At 38.7% G+C, this 13079-nt stretch overlaps 6 protein-coding genes across 6 annotated transcripts; 3 read left to right on the forward strand and 3 right to left on the reverse strand.

Moving 5' to 3' along the window:
• Positions 1 to 1536: 1536 nt before the first annotated feature.
• On the reverse strand, positions 1537 to 2262 carry PICMEDRAFT_72274 (hypothetical protein; the record flags this gene model as incomplete). Its single annotated transcript, XM_019164141.1, has 1 exon — positions 1537 to 2262. One exon carries the CDS (start codon positions 2260 to 2262, stop codon positions 1537 to 1539), a length of 726 nt encoding a protein of 241 aa, XP_019017297.1.
• Positions 2263 to 2297: 35 nt separating this feature from the next.
• PICMEDRAFT_72275 (hypothetical protein) lies at positions 2298 to 2714 on the reverse strand (the record flags this gene model as incomplete). The annotated part of the gene is made up of 1 exon (XM_019164142.1): positions 2298 to 2714. One exon carries the CDS (start codon positions 2712 to 2714, stop codon positions 2298 to 2300), a length of 417 nt encoding a protein of 138 aa, XP_019017298.1.
• A 2455-nt stretch (positions 2715 to 5169) lies between these two features.
• Positions 5170 to 5388, forward strand: PICMEDRAFT_58558 (hypothetical protein; the record flags this gene model as incomplete). The annotated part of the gene is made up of 1 exon (XM_019163306.1): positions 5170 to 5388. One exon carries the CDS (start codon positions 5170 to 5172, stop codon positions 5386 to 5388), a length of 219 nt encoding a protein of 72 aa, XP_019017299.1.
• Positions 5389 to 7806: 2418 nt separating this feature from the next.
• PICMEDRAFT_72276 (hypothetical protein) lies at positions 7807 to 9227 on the reverse strand (the record flags this gene model as incomplete). The annotated part of the gene is made up of 2 exons (XM_019164143.1): positions 7807 to 8438; positions 9128 to 9227. The coding sequence occupies 2 exons, from the start codon at positions 9225 to 9227 to the stop codon at positions 7807 to 7809; spliced, it is 732 nt and encodes a 243-aa protein (XP_019017300.1).
• Positions 9228 to 10051: 824 nt separating this feature from the next.
• PICMEDRAFT_11204 (hypothetical protein) lies at positions 10052 to 10732 on the forward strand (the record flags this gene model as incomplete). The annotated part of the gene is made up of 1 exon (XM_019159768.1): positions 10052 to 10732. The coding sequence occupies one exon, from the start codon at positions 10052 to 10054 to the stop codon at positions 10730 to 10732; it is 681 nt and encodes a 226-aa protein (XP_019017301.1).
• A 1537-nt stretch (positions 10733 to 12269) lies between these two features.
• PICMEDRAFT_11205 (hypothetical protein) lies at positions 12270 to 12968 on the forward strand (the record flags this gene model as incomplete). The annotated part of the gene is made up of 1 exon (XM_019159769.1): positions 12270 to 12968. The coding sequence occupies one exon, from the start codon at positions 12270 to 12272 to the stop codon at positions 12966 to 12968; it is 699 nt and encodes a 232-aa protein (XP_019017302.1).
• Between the last annotated feature and the right edge of the window lie 111 nt (positions 12969 to 13079).

The following is a 13079-nucleotide window of genomic DNA, read 5'->3' on the forward strand; positions in this document are numbered from 1 at the left end:
TGGACCAAGGGGGGTGTTTGGCCCAAGGTCCCCAAAAAAAAGTCAGAATTTTTTTTTTGGAAAAAAAAAAAAAAAGAAAAGAGGTTTTTAAATTTTTAAATTTTAAAAAAAAAGCAAGTTTGGTTCCAGTTAAAGGAACACCCCGCCCCTTTCAATTGGCGGTTTTAAGAGAAAAATTAGGGCCCAAATACAAAATTTTCCCATTAAGTTGGGAAATCAGAAAACAAAACAATTTTAAATTACCAGTTTCCGTCCCAATACCTGAAGGTTTTTTTACCCAGGTATTTTTTTCCCTAACTCGCCAGTGGCTAGCTTCAAAGACCATCCAAGATTGTACAGTTGATTTACTTCGATAACTCCAGCAAAACAAAACATAACTGCCTCTTCAATATAGCACTGTTTCTGTAAACTACTTGTACACTATCGAACTGAGGAAGGCCTGAACTTATCTTCTTCCACTACTGGCACTGGCCATTTGTACGTATCCGTTCCTAACGATCCCCATAGTCACATTCTGAATTAGACAGTCCTTGTGAACCAGACGGATAAATGGTCCGCTGATCTTCATGGGAACCTATTGCTGATCCACTGGTTGTGAATAAATGTCTTTCCAGTCCCTCATAACCAGCAGAATATACCATGGATTGAGCTCTGAACTACTACTTGATCGCTTCAACCGTCGAATAGTGTGCTGATAACTTCCTCTTGCATGTAGTGTTCAATCACAGACTATACTTGAATCTTTTTATCGGACATCCACTCAATTCAGTTGCCAAGAATTCACATTCATCTATTAACATCATCAGCTGATCTGAGTTCAATTTCCAGTGGTAATATTCTAAGCATTAACAGGTCAATTGCGTGGACAACTCTCCCGGTACCCCCTGTCCAGCCTGTCACAACAACAGACAGCCATCTGGCTGCCACATTACTGTCACTGCTGTTTCTATTGTACGTCTCCCAATGCTCAAGGCAGGATTGTCTTCTAGCTGTCTTCAAATGAGTCTCTTGATCCAGACAGGACAACATTGTGACCACATCATTAACGGTGTCAAAGACACTCCCATGATAATCGCAATATTCACTTGTACTGTAGACTGTCCATTGTAGTGTGTGCTGCTTTAATGGACTACTATTCTTCTTAGCTCCAGTCCAGCAAGAACACCGACCACATACCGTCAGAAAACAGGAAACGGAAAAATCGTCGAAAATTCCCCCTCCGGCAAGCTCGCCGGCCCGATTTTTTCCCCATACTAATCACGAAAGGGTCGTTTTCGAGCAGCGCTCTCACGAGAGGGGCCTCTTGATTTCGGCATTTTTCACGAGAGGGTGTTTCGCTAACAAACGTTTTTCACAAAAGACCCCTTTTGCCATACTGGAGCGAGAATTCCCATATTAGTAGTTCACACTAGTTTTAAAAGACCGCTAACTACAGTTCGGAGAAAATTTATGGAAAAGTAGGGTAAGGAAGGTACTTTTATAAAGCTTCAAGATCTCGGTCCTAGTTTCCGAAGTTCGACTACTTTTGAACTGACTTCACTTTAGTATGTAGATGTATTTGTAAACACCAAAGCCGAAAACATCCATGCAGTCATCAGCTACTAATGTAGGAGCCAAGAAAACGAATATATTAGAGGATTGGATTAATCTGCCAGCTAAACAACTAGCTGCTTCATTTAAGCAGGGTCGGCTAAATTTTATGATTTGCACGAGTAGAAGGTGTATTAAAACTAGATAACCTATTGGAGATGTGAGACCTTCCTTCTCGCATGTATTCAGTTCGGGGTACTCAGAAAACATCTCATGATACATCTCTGACAAGTTTTCCAGATCGATATCTTCATCAAGACTCCGCTTCTCACCTCCTCCATTCTTGCATGGCGTGCTGGTAACTTCGAACAAAGCGAAATTCAGATCCAGCCCTAGATCTTCAACACGGAATGAAGAGTTCAGAATTGCAGAGTCCTCATGAACCTTACTCCGATTATCCTCGTCGCCAATGACGCTGTCAAACATAGCTAGCAGCTCCTCGTCTTCAGGCCTGCCGCAACACCAAAAATGGTCTTTGTCCTTGAATCCGTAGAACCTACCCATGATATTGGCACCGCAGAACTGGTTGTGATTTAACACAACACAGAGACCTTGCCCTCTGATACGACCCAGGCCCTGGATGAACTCTATGTCCTGCGGGCTGTATCCGGAAAACACCACCAAGTTGACATTACTCACATCGATACCGTTTGAGATCAGCTTAGTGCCCATCAGAATCCTGTGATCACCATATACAAAGCTGTTGATCACCTCCCGCTTTTTGCAGTGTCCATGTCCCCATCAATAACCAAACAGTTCTGAAACTTCAGAGTATCTGCCCTCAGTCTACTCTTGTCGTTGAAAAAAACAACCGCCTTTCCATGATTGTAGTTTTTCAGGTACTTCCCCAACAGTTCCTCAAGTGCCTGGTAACACGATTGGCCTTGCAAAGTATAGTTAGTGTGACCGCTAGCTTCCTGATTATTAACATCTAGCTTGTTTATTCTACCTCGCCAATGCAAAGGTGTACTAATCGGATATGCGTCACTTGGTGATAGATCATTTCGGGTAAAGTAGACCAAAAATTCCATAATGTTTTGCGCCTTTGCACAACCTTCAGCTAGCTCCAACTCCGTATCGTCTTCTAAAATGATCAGAGGCTTATCAAACAGTTCAGAAGACATAAATGTGGAGTTATAGATTGTACCATTACCCATGCAGAAACTGTTTTTGATCGAAAGTAATATCGTGTGTTTCTACCGCCACGCTTATGTTACCGATTTAATCAGGATGAGTCCCGATCAATGTCCTTGCTGCTAAACATAATTAAGTAAGAATTAAACCACACAATGCCAATCTGACGGTCGTATGAAGTCCTCACATGTTTATTTATTTTCATGAAGGTTACACAATAACGCTACATATTAGTATGTATAACTAAACTTACTAAATTACTACCAAGGGGAAAATACTGCGGATATCTATAGGCCCTACTGAGAAAACATTCTCAGCGTCCAAATCACTTGTTCGCCATAATCTCGGAGATGCTAAAACTGAGTCGGATTTTTGAAGAAATTATGTTTTTCATTACATAGGCGCGTACGGGCTGAAAATTGGACCTGAAAGGAGGGGCCCCCTTCTTTTTTTGGAAAAGGCCACAACAATATTTGCTAACACTTTTTTACCATACAAACCAGAGCCGAAGAAATATACAGGGAAACGCTAAAAAAGGGGAACCTTTCAACACATAACGATAAGGCGTTAACCGCCGAGTTTTTATGCTTGTCTTTTCCGGTCTTTTAGTAACTAGTCCCTTTTTTCCTTCCTTTCTTCCTCTTGTAGTAGTCGTCATACCGGAGCGTGAATTCCCGAAAGAGGTTGGTACGGCGTTACCTGTCCCAAAACGGATATCTTAAAAAAACGCGACTCAAATTTCGATTAGTCTGATCTCGCTGAAAGCTTCTGACGTCATACCGGAGCGCGAACTCATATTAGCCGTTTCCTTTTTTAAGACTATTATTGCCGCCGCGTTAGGCGTCGGAGGTTCATCCAAAAGATCTGATGCCGCCCGATCTCATAACTATTGGAGCACTCAGCGTACAGCACAATGACATACATCACGTCCAGTAATCATCGATAAGCGTTTTGACAGATGTAGCAGCTTGAGCGATTTTTCACCGACATAGTGTGCAATTGATTGTTATTTCTTGTCCATAAATATTAATGTTCTTATGTGAATTCACGCAAATGTTTTCAGGAAAGAAGTTCACCCTAAAGTCAGTAGTCTAAGGACCAACATGGTGTCGTACGGCTTCATTTACTTCCTCAGCGTCGCTCCACTTCTGTATAAATTCATGCAGCATATTAAAAGATACTGAATTTGATTCAACATATTCACTAATTTGAAGGTGGAATGTTAATGTACTATTCATCAAGCTTCTCGAAACGTATGTCTTTCAATTATTTGGCAATTCGAGTTTGTCAAAAGCTTTGTCATAATAACACATCTTCTCGGTATACCACTGCAATCTTAACATTAGAAGATACTAATAAAGCTCCGTGTATCGAAAGGAGGTGATTTCACTGAAATTGATATTTTTCTGTACTTAGAATCCAATTTTCCAAAGTATTTTCGGAAAGAAAGTATATTGGCTCGAAAAAATCAGTTTTGAATCTACAAATGTACTGAAATGTTTGAAATTATGTAAAGTGATTGCACATCTGCTTTTGAGGGACGAAATACGAATAAAGCGTAAACAGAAGAGTGCCCATGCTCTTCCTTCTTCAAAATATAACGAGTCTTCAACGGAAGATTGTTTGTCGATAGTGGTACAACAGCCATATCTTCTCTTACATTCTCATTTTCCAAAAATTCATCTATCAAACAGTATCTCTTTGGGCTAGGAAATTTCTTAATTATTTTCTTCAACTATTAAGCTAACCTTCTCAGATATCGGATCTCTTTGGGCAACATAGACTTCAGATCAACTTTCGGATGAACAGCAAAAAACACAGATAGGCTTGCAATATATATGTACTGCAGCTGCAGTATCACACTTCCAGTGGTATACTTCCCAAACGAACGCTTCACGGATTTTGTGCCACATCTTCATTTCTTTAATTACAAAAGAGTGGCAGTTTTCTCAGGGATATATTCTAACCAATCAACGCCAAATACCGAACAAGCAAATCTTTCAAGCACTGGGCTCAATATGATCTGTTTGGTGAATCTTTGCTACGTGCTCTTGCGTTACCGACAAATGCTTACCAGATTTCACATCGCAACGAGAACAAGCAACGTGTAGAACGCATAGGATGAAACATCCCATAGAATTTCCTGTAATCGACGAGAACTTTATCATAAGTTTTTATTTTGGAAGGAATTCAGTAAAACTAGTTCCAATAGTATTGCCTTACCTTTCTCATCTTAAAAGCTACTTCTTATGATAAAAATACGAAGAAACAAGAAACAATTGATTAAAAAAATATTGACCTCTTTCATACGCTTTCAAAAATTTATTATTTCCTAATTTACCATTCATCTTCCTCTTTATGATATTCTTTTTTCATAGAGCCTATCAATCTGTCTTACTTAGAAATACTTTCTGCAGCATGTAATGACCAGTTGTTAGGGATCGAATGTTGAAAGGTGAACCCACTTACGGTCCAGAGCTTCAGATGTCTACTTTACAAGCGCAAAGATACCTTCCCAAAAAAATCATGGAGGGGAGGAGTTCAAATAGGGAGATAAGGAAGAGGCAGGATGATTCACGTCCATCTCATTCATCACTAATGCTTGCATTAGCTGTAGCAATGGTAACGGTTCATTCATTCGAATACACGCATTACTGTTTTTAACAGATAAATTCATCTATATGGATATTGTACAAGTTTCGCCCTACGCTTAACCTTATAATACTATTCAGTAATATAATATATTAGACTAGCTATTAAAATAGAAGGTAGCGCAAACGTCGAATTCAGCACTGTTCAATCCAAGCCCTAGTAACTGCATGGATATTGATGGATAGTTTTTTGGTTGAAGGGGAAGAAGTAGTAAAAAGGGACAATGGACGAATCAACAAAAAAACAGCTCAGCTAAAATTTTGATATTCTCAGCATTAAACAGAAAATGAAAAGATTTTCTTTCGTGTTATATCTGGATGCTTTTTAACCACGATATAAGTAAAGCTAAGTAAAAAGAAAGCTCAATGCAGCTGGAGCGTAAAACTTAAGCTGGGTCGCAAAAGTGTTTTGAGCGAACCGCTGCTTGCACGCCAGTCATGCTCAATATCATAATTTACCAAATGCCTAAAAATTTGAGACCTGAACAAGTTCTGGATATCTTTTACTGAAGCAATCCGGGGCAAGTCGGTGCCAGAAGGCCCTTCTCCGACTAAAAAGGAAGAGGTAGTTGAAAAATGGCAAAGGTCCTGCGATGCAAATTCTCGGAAATTCGATCATGATGCATTGAAGGTGTCATTTCGTCAACCTTTCTGCTGATATTAATGATGTCTGACTTAATACCACTGTTAGTATCCATACGATTAACACTATTGTTCAGATTATTCAATGAGTGCATTACAGATAGAAGGATATTCACGTTATCATTTTCCGCAAGAACTTTTTGTACTTTGTACTGACTCGTTCGAGCTTTGAATGCTTTTTTAAGTTGCCTTAAAATTTGCTTCACCAAGTATCTCTTAATACTCCATAATATCTCTTTTTCTTTTGATCCGTGGAGGCGGTATACCTTGTTCATTGAAAAACACATCATCCAAAATATCGATCTCAGCGTCTAATTCTTTCTGCAAAGTTGCTTAAGAGTTGATTTCCCCTTGCAATTCTGAAGATCAAATTTGTGTTATTAACTTTATATTTGACAAAAGTTGACCAATAGTGAAGCCATCAAAGTAGGAAGATGAGGAAGAAGAGAATTGAAAAGAGGGTAATACAAAACAAGAGCAAAAGCATAAACAATAACAAAATGGACCATCGCATCTTTTTTTCCTCTTTTGGTGTCGGAGGGGCTCCGTGAGAGTATGTTCCTGCGGGGACTTGTTGCATCTACAGTTTGGCTTTCGGAGAAACTCCCTCTCTCTGACACAAGAAGAAAAATGGGCACAATAACCAGTGTTATTGTTTGTGCTGACGTTCTCTTTGCATTGCCCTCCTTTACCCTCTACTGCCTTTTCCCATAGTTATGCGTGTTAATTCACCTTTTCATTAGCTTTTAACTAGAAGCATTACGTTCATAAAAAAGAAGCACTTCACATTTATCAAATTCCACAGGCCTATAGAATGCCTGACGAAGTAAATAACGAAATCGACGTTTTAGATGATGTGTTTATCAAAGACTTCGCTATGTATCATCCTGATGATCCAATTGGTACAAAGTCATGAGTCTATTGGCATATATTAGTTGAATCTAAGTATACTAGTATCATTAATAATGGTATTGTTCAAAGTTTCAACAGATCAATTGCTAGACTACTGTCACAACAACTTCTAGGACAATTTTTCTGACCTCCTAGCTCACGTTTCTGCTGTCCAGCACTCTTACAACAAACGAACAACCAGCTGACTGACACATTACTGTCAATGCTGTCTCTTGTCTGTCCAAAGTTCCAGAGAACTGCCTTCTATTTAATGAGCCTCATGATCCACAGAATTACAGCCTTGTGACCACATCATTTCTTGTTTCAGGAACACTCTCATAATAAACGCAGTATTCATTTGTACTTAAGACTGCACATTATAGTGTGTACTGCTTTAATGGACTACAATTCTCTTGATCTTTAGTCCAGGAAGAACATAGGCCGACACATCGTCATAAAGCAGAAAACGGAAAACGTCCAAAAAAGGCAAGCTCGTCGACCCGAGATTTATCCCATACTAACCACAAAAGTTCGTTTTCGAGGAGCTTTCTCACGTGAGGAGCCTCTTGATTTCGCCATTTTTCACTTTAGACCCAACTGATTTTTACGTTAGACCTTTGCCGCCACACTGGAGCGGGAATTTCATGATAGTACCTGTTATTTGGCTCTACCTCGCCTAATACACGTTACAACTATTGCTCACACAAGCGCTCCAATCGTTACCGTTCGATAGACCAAAATAATAAGTAACATTCACCAGTCCTACTAATAGACATGCAAGCCCGTCAACTATGTAATTGTAACAACAGTCGGCCTGCCAAAAATAGACAGGTCTGTCACCAACACATTCACTCATGACACCACACCATGCTGACACCTCTTTTCCATCAACACCACGTCATCTATGGTGTGGATAGAAGTTGCTCGTCACATACCCGCAGCTATTGATCCCTAATCGTGCTGGCTGATATGAACTTGAATGGTCATAACTCGTGCTTTGTTCGAACAGTTCATAATTGCGGTTCGCACTGGTAGCGTCACTGTCCGTCGCATAAGCTTCGTAATATGTTGTCCTCCTGAGCAAATGAGTGTTATAACCACTAGCGTTTGTACTGATCAAAGACTCAATCTCCGTCTGATTGTAACCAATATTTTCAGCAACAGTTCTGTATTGGTTCACAACTGAAGTATTTGCTGCTACGTGTGTAGCAATGTACAAGGATTCACGCATAATCACGCCTTCATTGACTAAGTCTTCTCCCGATACGTTCTCTATATTGTTTACAAAACCAGAATCGTAATATCTCCTAAATCCTAAGTCAAAACTAGCGTAAAAACCAAAACCAAATAACTGATTGTAAATACGGTATGCGGTCTTATCAATATCAGCATCTGCATTCACGCCACTTAAAGAAGATAAATTTAGATACCCCTGTAGCGTCACATAGTAAGCATAATCAGTTGCATTGTGATATTTAAGACAGTCAAGAAATGCTTGGACTGTGGTAACATTTGCCGGGTCTGCGCTTACTTTGTCAATAAAGTGGAAACCATGACAATTGCAGCAAGTAAAAATGTAGAAAGCAGCATTGTTAAGTTGATTTTCAAGGTTATATTATAAAGCTATATAGTGAGTGTGACTAAGCTATATAAGCTACTTTCAGAGGGAAATATTGCTTGTATTAATAGACCTCACTGGGGAAAACATTTCTGTCCTCTGATCCGCCCTTCCCCCCCCCCCCCTTTGCTACCCCTTATGTAATGGCAAGAAGAAAGTCACCTGTTGAAAAAGATTACCGTGGAGAATGACAGATCGGATCAGGACAATGTAATTCAGAACCAATCTTAGTGAATTGGAAAACCGGTATACATATGTTTGCGGTGAATTAACGAGCATTTATGGAAATAACATACTGCACGACATCTGAATTATGCTTGGAAGGAATAATCTAAACATCAAATAAATTACTCTAAGAGTAAGTCTGAAGCATTTGTCGGCTCATTTGACAGATTTTACGGACCTGATATGAATCTTTATTTTTCAATTATTTCTACAATTGTTTGGAGTTTGGTAGATAAAGAACATGGACTAATGTCAAGACATACCATTTTTCTAGCAATTTAACCACACAAGCCTATTCACCACCATCCGATACTTATCCTAGAAATATAAGTATTTGGTTATGTGATTATATCCACGTTGGTGCCGAGACAATTACGGAAAACCAAATTGGTGGTCCATCGAATTTCACAAAATCCTTCAATTTTGTTGTAATTCAATGGTTTGTGAGAAAAAGTAGAGAAGGGTTTGTCACTCATTGAGCAACACAACCTTGGATCCATACCACAGCTGGTGAGGAGTCTTTAGATTTCATATATTCTAACATAACAGCTTCTTCAACTTGTGAGATTTCATTTACGTGTTTGATTTCTGGTTTGGATGTTTACCCAGGTGAAAATCTTACTACTATTTTATCTTTACCTGGCTTCAAATTGGCAGATAAGTTAATGAGGACTTCGATAGTGAGCTCTATTTTTACAATATTTCAGATGGCATCTTCAATTTCTTCTAATATTTCAATTTCACGTGAGACCCGCTATTGTAGAAACAGCAAAATCAAGCAGTAATGAAGACGGGATTTCTCAGTATTTCGGCATAAAGTAAATTCTGAGCCTCCACAAAAAGATAGCGTCATGAAAGATTTCCGCAAACATTATATAATCCAATAAGGAGTTCACCTAATTTTTATTAGCGTGAAATGTTCAATTAGTCTATATTAGTATTTACCAGTTATCTATCTTTTGAATGAATGCAACTGCTTATAAAGTAACGCTAAATAAGAACTGATAACTAAATAGAAACATAACCTCCTTTTACTTAATATATCAAATCAAGTTTATTATTTCCTAATCCAGTAATTTTTGTTGCCCTTTATCTGATTTTTTTTCATGACCAGACAAGGTGTGCGGGGCACCTAGTTCTATCGACGTTATATAACAAAAATCTAACACGGTTTTATGCCCTCTCCGTTCTGCTTTCTTTATTTTGTTTTCTCGTTTTTTTCTTACCCCTTTTTTTGTAATTAGTCTCTTCCGGTTTCTGTACTTACCAATTTAACAAATCAAGCACTTTTAGAACAATAATGGAAACCGTACAATCACAATCGGAAGAGGAAAGCGTAATACAATTTCAAAATCCGTTGGGCGAAGTCCTTGATATTCCTGATGATGTTTTTATCAACGATGAGGGGGTATCACCTCCTCGAACAAAACGAAGAGGGGACATCCTGGATTTTGGACAGGAAATACGTAAACGCGTTTTGAGTTCCCGCAAAAAGACCTTTGAGGCTGAGGCTGTCACGTTCAAGTTGGATAAAGCTCTCGTACAGACCACAAATAATTATAATACGGCTGATTTGTTGAGGAATATCAATAGTACATTAATTCGTATGGAAATGGAGTTCAGAAACACGAATCGCAAGATTGAGAGCATGGACCGCAAGATTGACGATTTGAAGAGTGACGTTGCGGAAATTAAACCACTAATGTTCTATGTTCGGACGTCAGAAAATGCTCGCAGGAGACAAGCAAGAGTGCCTCCAATTCCTGTTCCCTTTTTATTTGGTGCAGGGCCAGGTGGTGACTTGCCTATAATTAACTCAGTCGAAACTATCGAAACTCTCAATTTGGAACAGCTTAGAAGATTTTTAACCGGATATGGAGTTCAACATAGCTCCCGTTCCAGTTCGAGAATACTGAAACACAAGTTGCGGGAGGCATTAGGCTTTTATGAGGCGCAAGATCTCAGTTTAGAGTTCTCGTAAAACATAAATTCAGTTAATGTTATTTCTTTCTTTACTTAACTTTGTGGTCTTTCCTACCTTGGTCTTGCTGAATAAACTTATAAAATAAAAACTTATTTAGCTCACTTTTCATCTATTGAAATTCGGAATTCGATAGGTATTACAAATTTCTCTAAACAAACGAATTTTGTATCGATGTTACCGTTGGACCATAATATTATATAAAAATGCAAAAAAAAATTTTTGTTACTTTGACATCGACTGTGAAAGCTTGCAAATTGAAATACACAATCTACCAGCTGGAAAATAATTGTTGTAATAAAGAGTAGAAAATTATCGGAGTTACAGCCTCAATCACTTTACGGAATTTTAATTTGACGTAATGTTTCAAGTTTTCCTTATTGTTTACTACTAAGATAGGAATTCTCGGCACATTATGGTACGAGTTTCTCTCATAAACAAGTTTCATTAGCCAAACACTTGTGTGAAAAATGTCAAAATCTTTATAATCAACTGGTGGCCTGCCTGGTCACATCACTCCTGAATTTTGTAACCTTCTGTCCTATGCAACAATTAACACATCTGATTTGAACCAGTACTGTTTGCATCTTTTCCCCTTCTAAGAGCCTTTTACCACAAAAATATTTTCGAGCGAGCATCTATCTTCTTTCAAATGACTCTGAAAATATCTTCAACTCGATCTGAGTTAACTTGGCATCGATGACAAGAAAAAAATACATATCTAGTAGCGCAAATATCAACAAAAATTATACCAGAGATTTTCCCTGGTCCTGGTTGGCTTCATCCCATTGATTTACGTGTTGTAACTAGCAAATCAAACACAGGCAATGGTCGCAAATACGTATAAAATAACCATGAATTCTGGATTAATAATTATTTTTGCAAAAAACCTGGTGATATAAGTGACCCAGTTTTTGGTGGCTTATCTTCAGGCCGCAAAACTTGCCCTTAAATGACTGACTCAAAACACATCGGTCTAATAAAACCAAACCAAATAAAACTGTGTAAACCGTATTTCCACAGATAACGTCGAAACCTTTGAATTATTGCACACTGACCTCATTGACTGATAGCTATATTCACATTGACTGCTCAATCGATGGACAACCGGGCAGTCATGATTATAATTCAACATTTACAATGAAAATCCAGTCAATCGCTAGTGCATTATTTCATCTACTTTTTATCATACATCAATTGCATTATAACACACTAGGCCCAGTCTTTGCAAGCATATTTTGCAGGACACGTTCCTAAATCCTCATTTTTGTGGAGTGTAAATGAGATATACTTTTCCGTATCAAGCAAAAATTCTGCATCACGACTTTTATCTACTTGCTTCTACACTTTAATCAATGTTTACTGTAGACAACTATTTTTGCCCTTTTTCTATCTATGTTTAATTTTCGCGTGCTCAGCGGCATTCTGTGATTTCTACGTTATCCTTTTCTGCTTTGAATGTTCTTTGTTGCCCTCATCTTTTTTGCCTTCTTCTCCTTCTCTAGCTTACAGAAAAACAGGTTCACACTCTCTGAAAATGCAGCCTATCAATTTTCAAACTGAGGCAGCAGAAGCGATTGAACGCCAAACCCGGGAAGAACTCGGCATCCCAGACGAGACGTTTACTAACAGTTTAGGCGTGGCGGCTCCTGTCAATAAAAGGCGTAGTTCGATTATCGAATATAAGCATGAATTACAGAAAAAAATAAATTTGGGCAATGATGACTGCTACAAAGTGGAAAGAGCTTTAGCTGATGTTGAAGTCAACAATGATTACGCGTCTTTTGCCAGTGCGGTAATTGAAATCAATCAGAATATAAGGCTAATGGCACAAGATCTAAACAGGAGGCTTGACAGGATGGACGGCAGACTAGATAGGATGGACGGCAGACTAGATAGGATGGAAGGCAGACTAGATAGGATGGAAGTTGGACTGGAAAAGATTACTCCTTTAATGTTATATGTTCGGGTGTCGGAAAATTTTCGGCGGCGAGACTCAGGATTAACTCAAATTCCGGTTCCTTTCATAGTAGGCGAAGGCCCTCAAAACACAGATCTACCTATTATTGAGTCTGTTAAAGATATTGAAAGCTTGAGTAAGCCACAAGTTAAGCGCTATCTAACCGGTTATGCAGTCGATCATGATGCGAATGCCGTCAGAAAGGAGTTAAAAGCTATATTGAGAGACACATTGGGTTATTCTACTGCTGCTGACCTACGTTTTAGTTTCACTTGAGGAAAATCTACATGGATATGGTTGATAATTTGCTAAAAATGAATATTCCGCGGTGTATATCTGCAAGTCCTGTCATTTGCTAGACATCGGATACTTAATGATCAATCCTAG

The sequence above is a fragment of the Pichia membranifaciens genome (genome assembly GCF_001661235.1).
Source record: "Pichia membranifaciens NRRL Y-2026 unplaced genomic scaffold PICMEscaffold_3, whole genome shotgun sequence".
NCBI classification, from domain to species: Eukaryota; Fungi; Ascomycota; class Pichiomycetes; order Pichiales; family Pichiaceae; genus Pichia; species Pichia membranifaciens.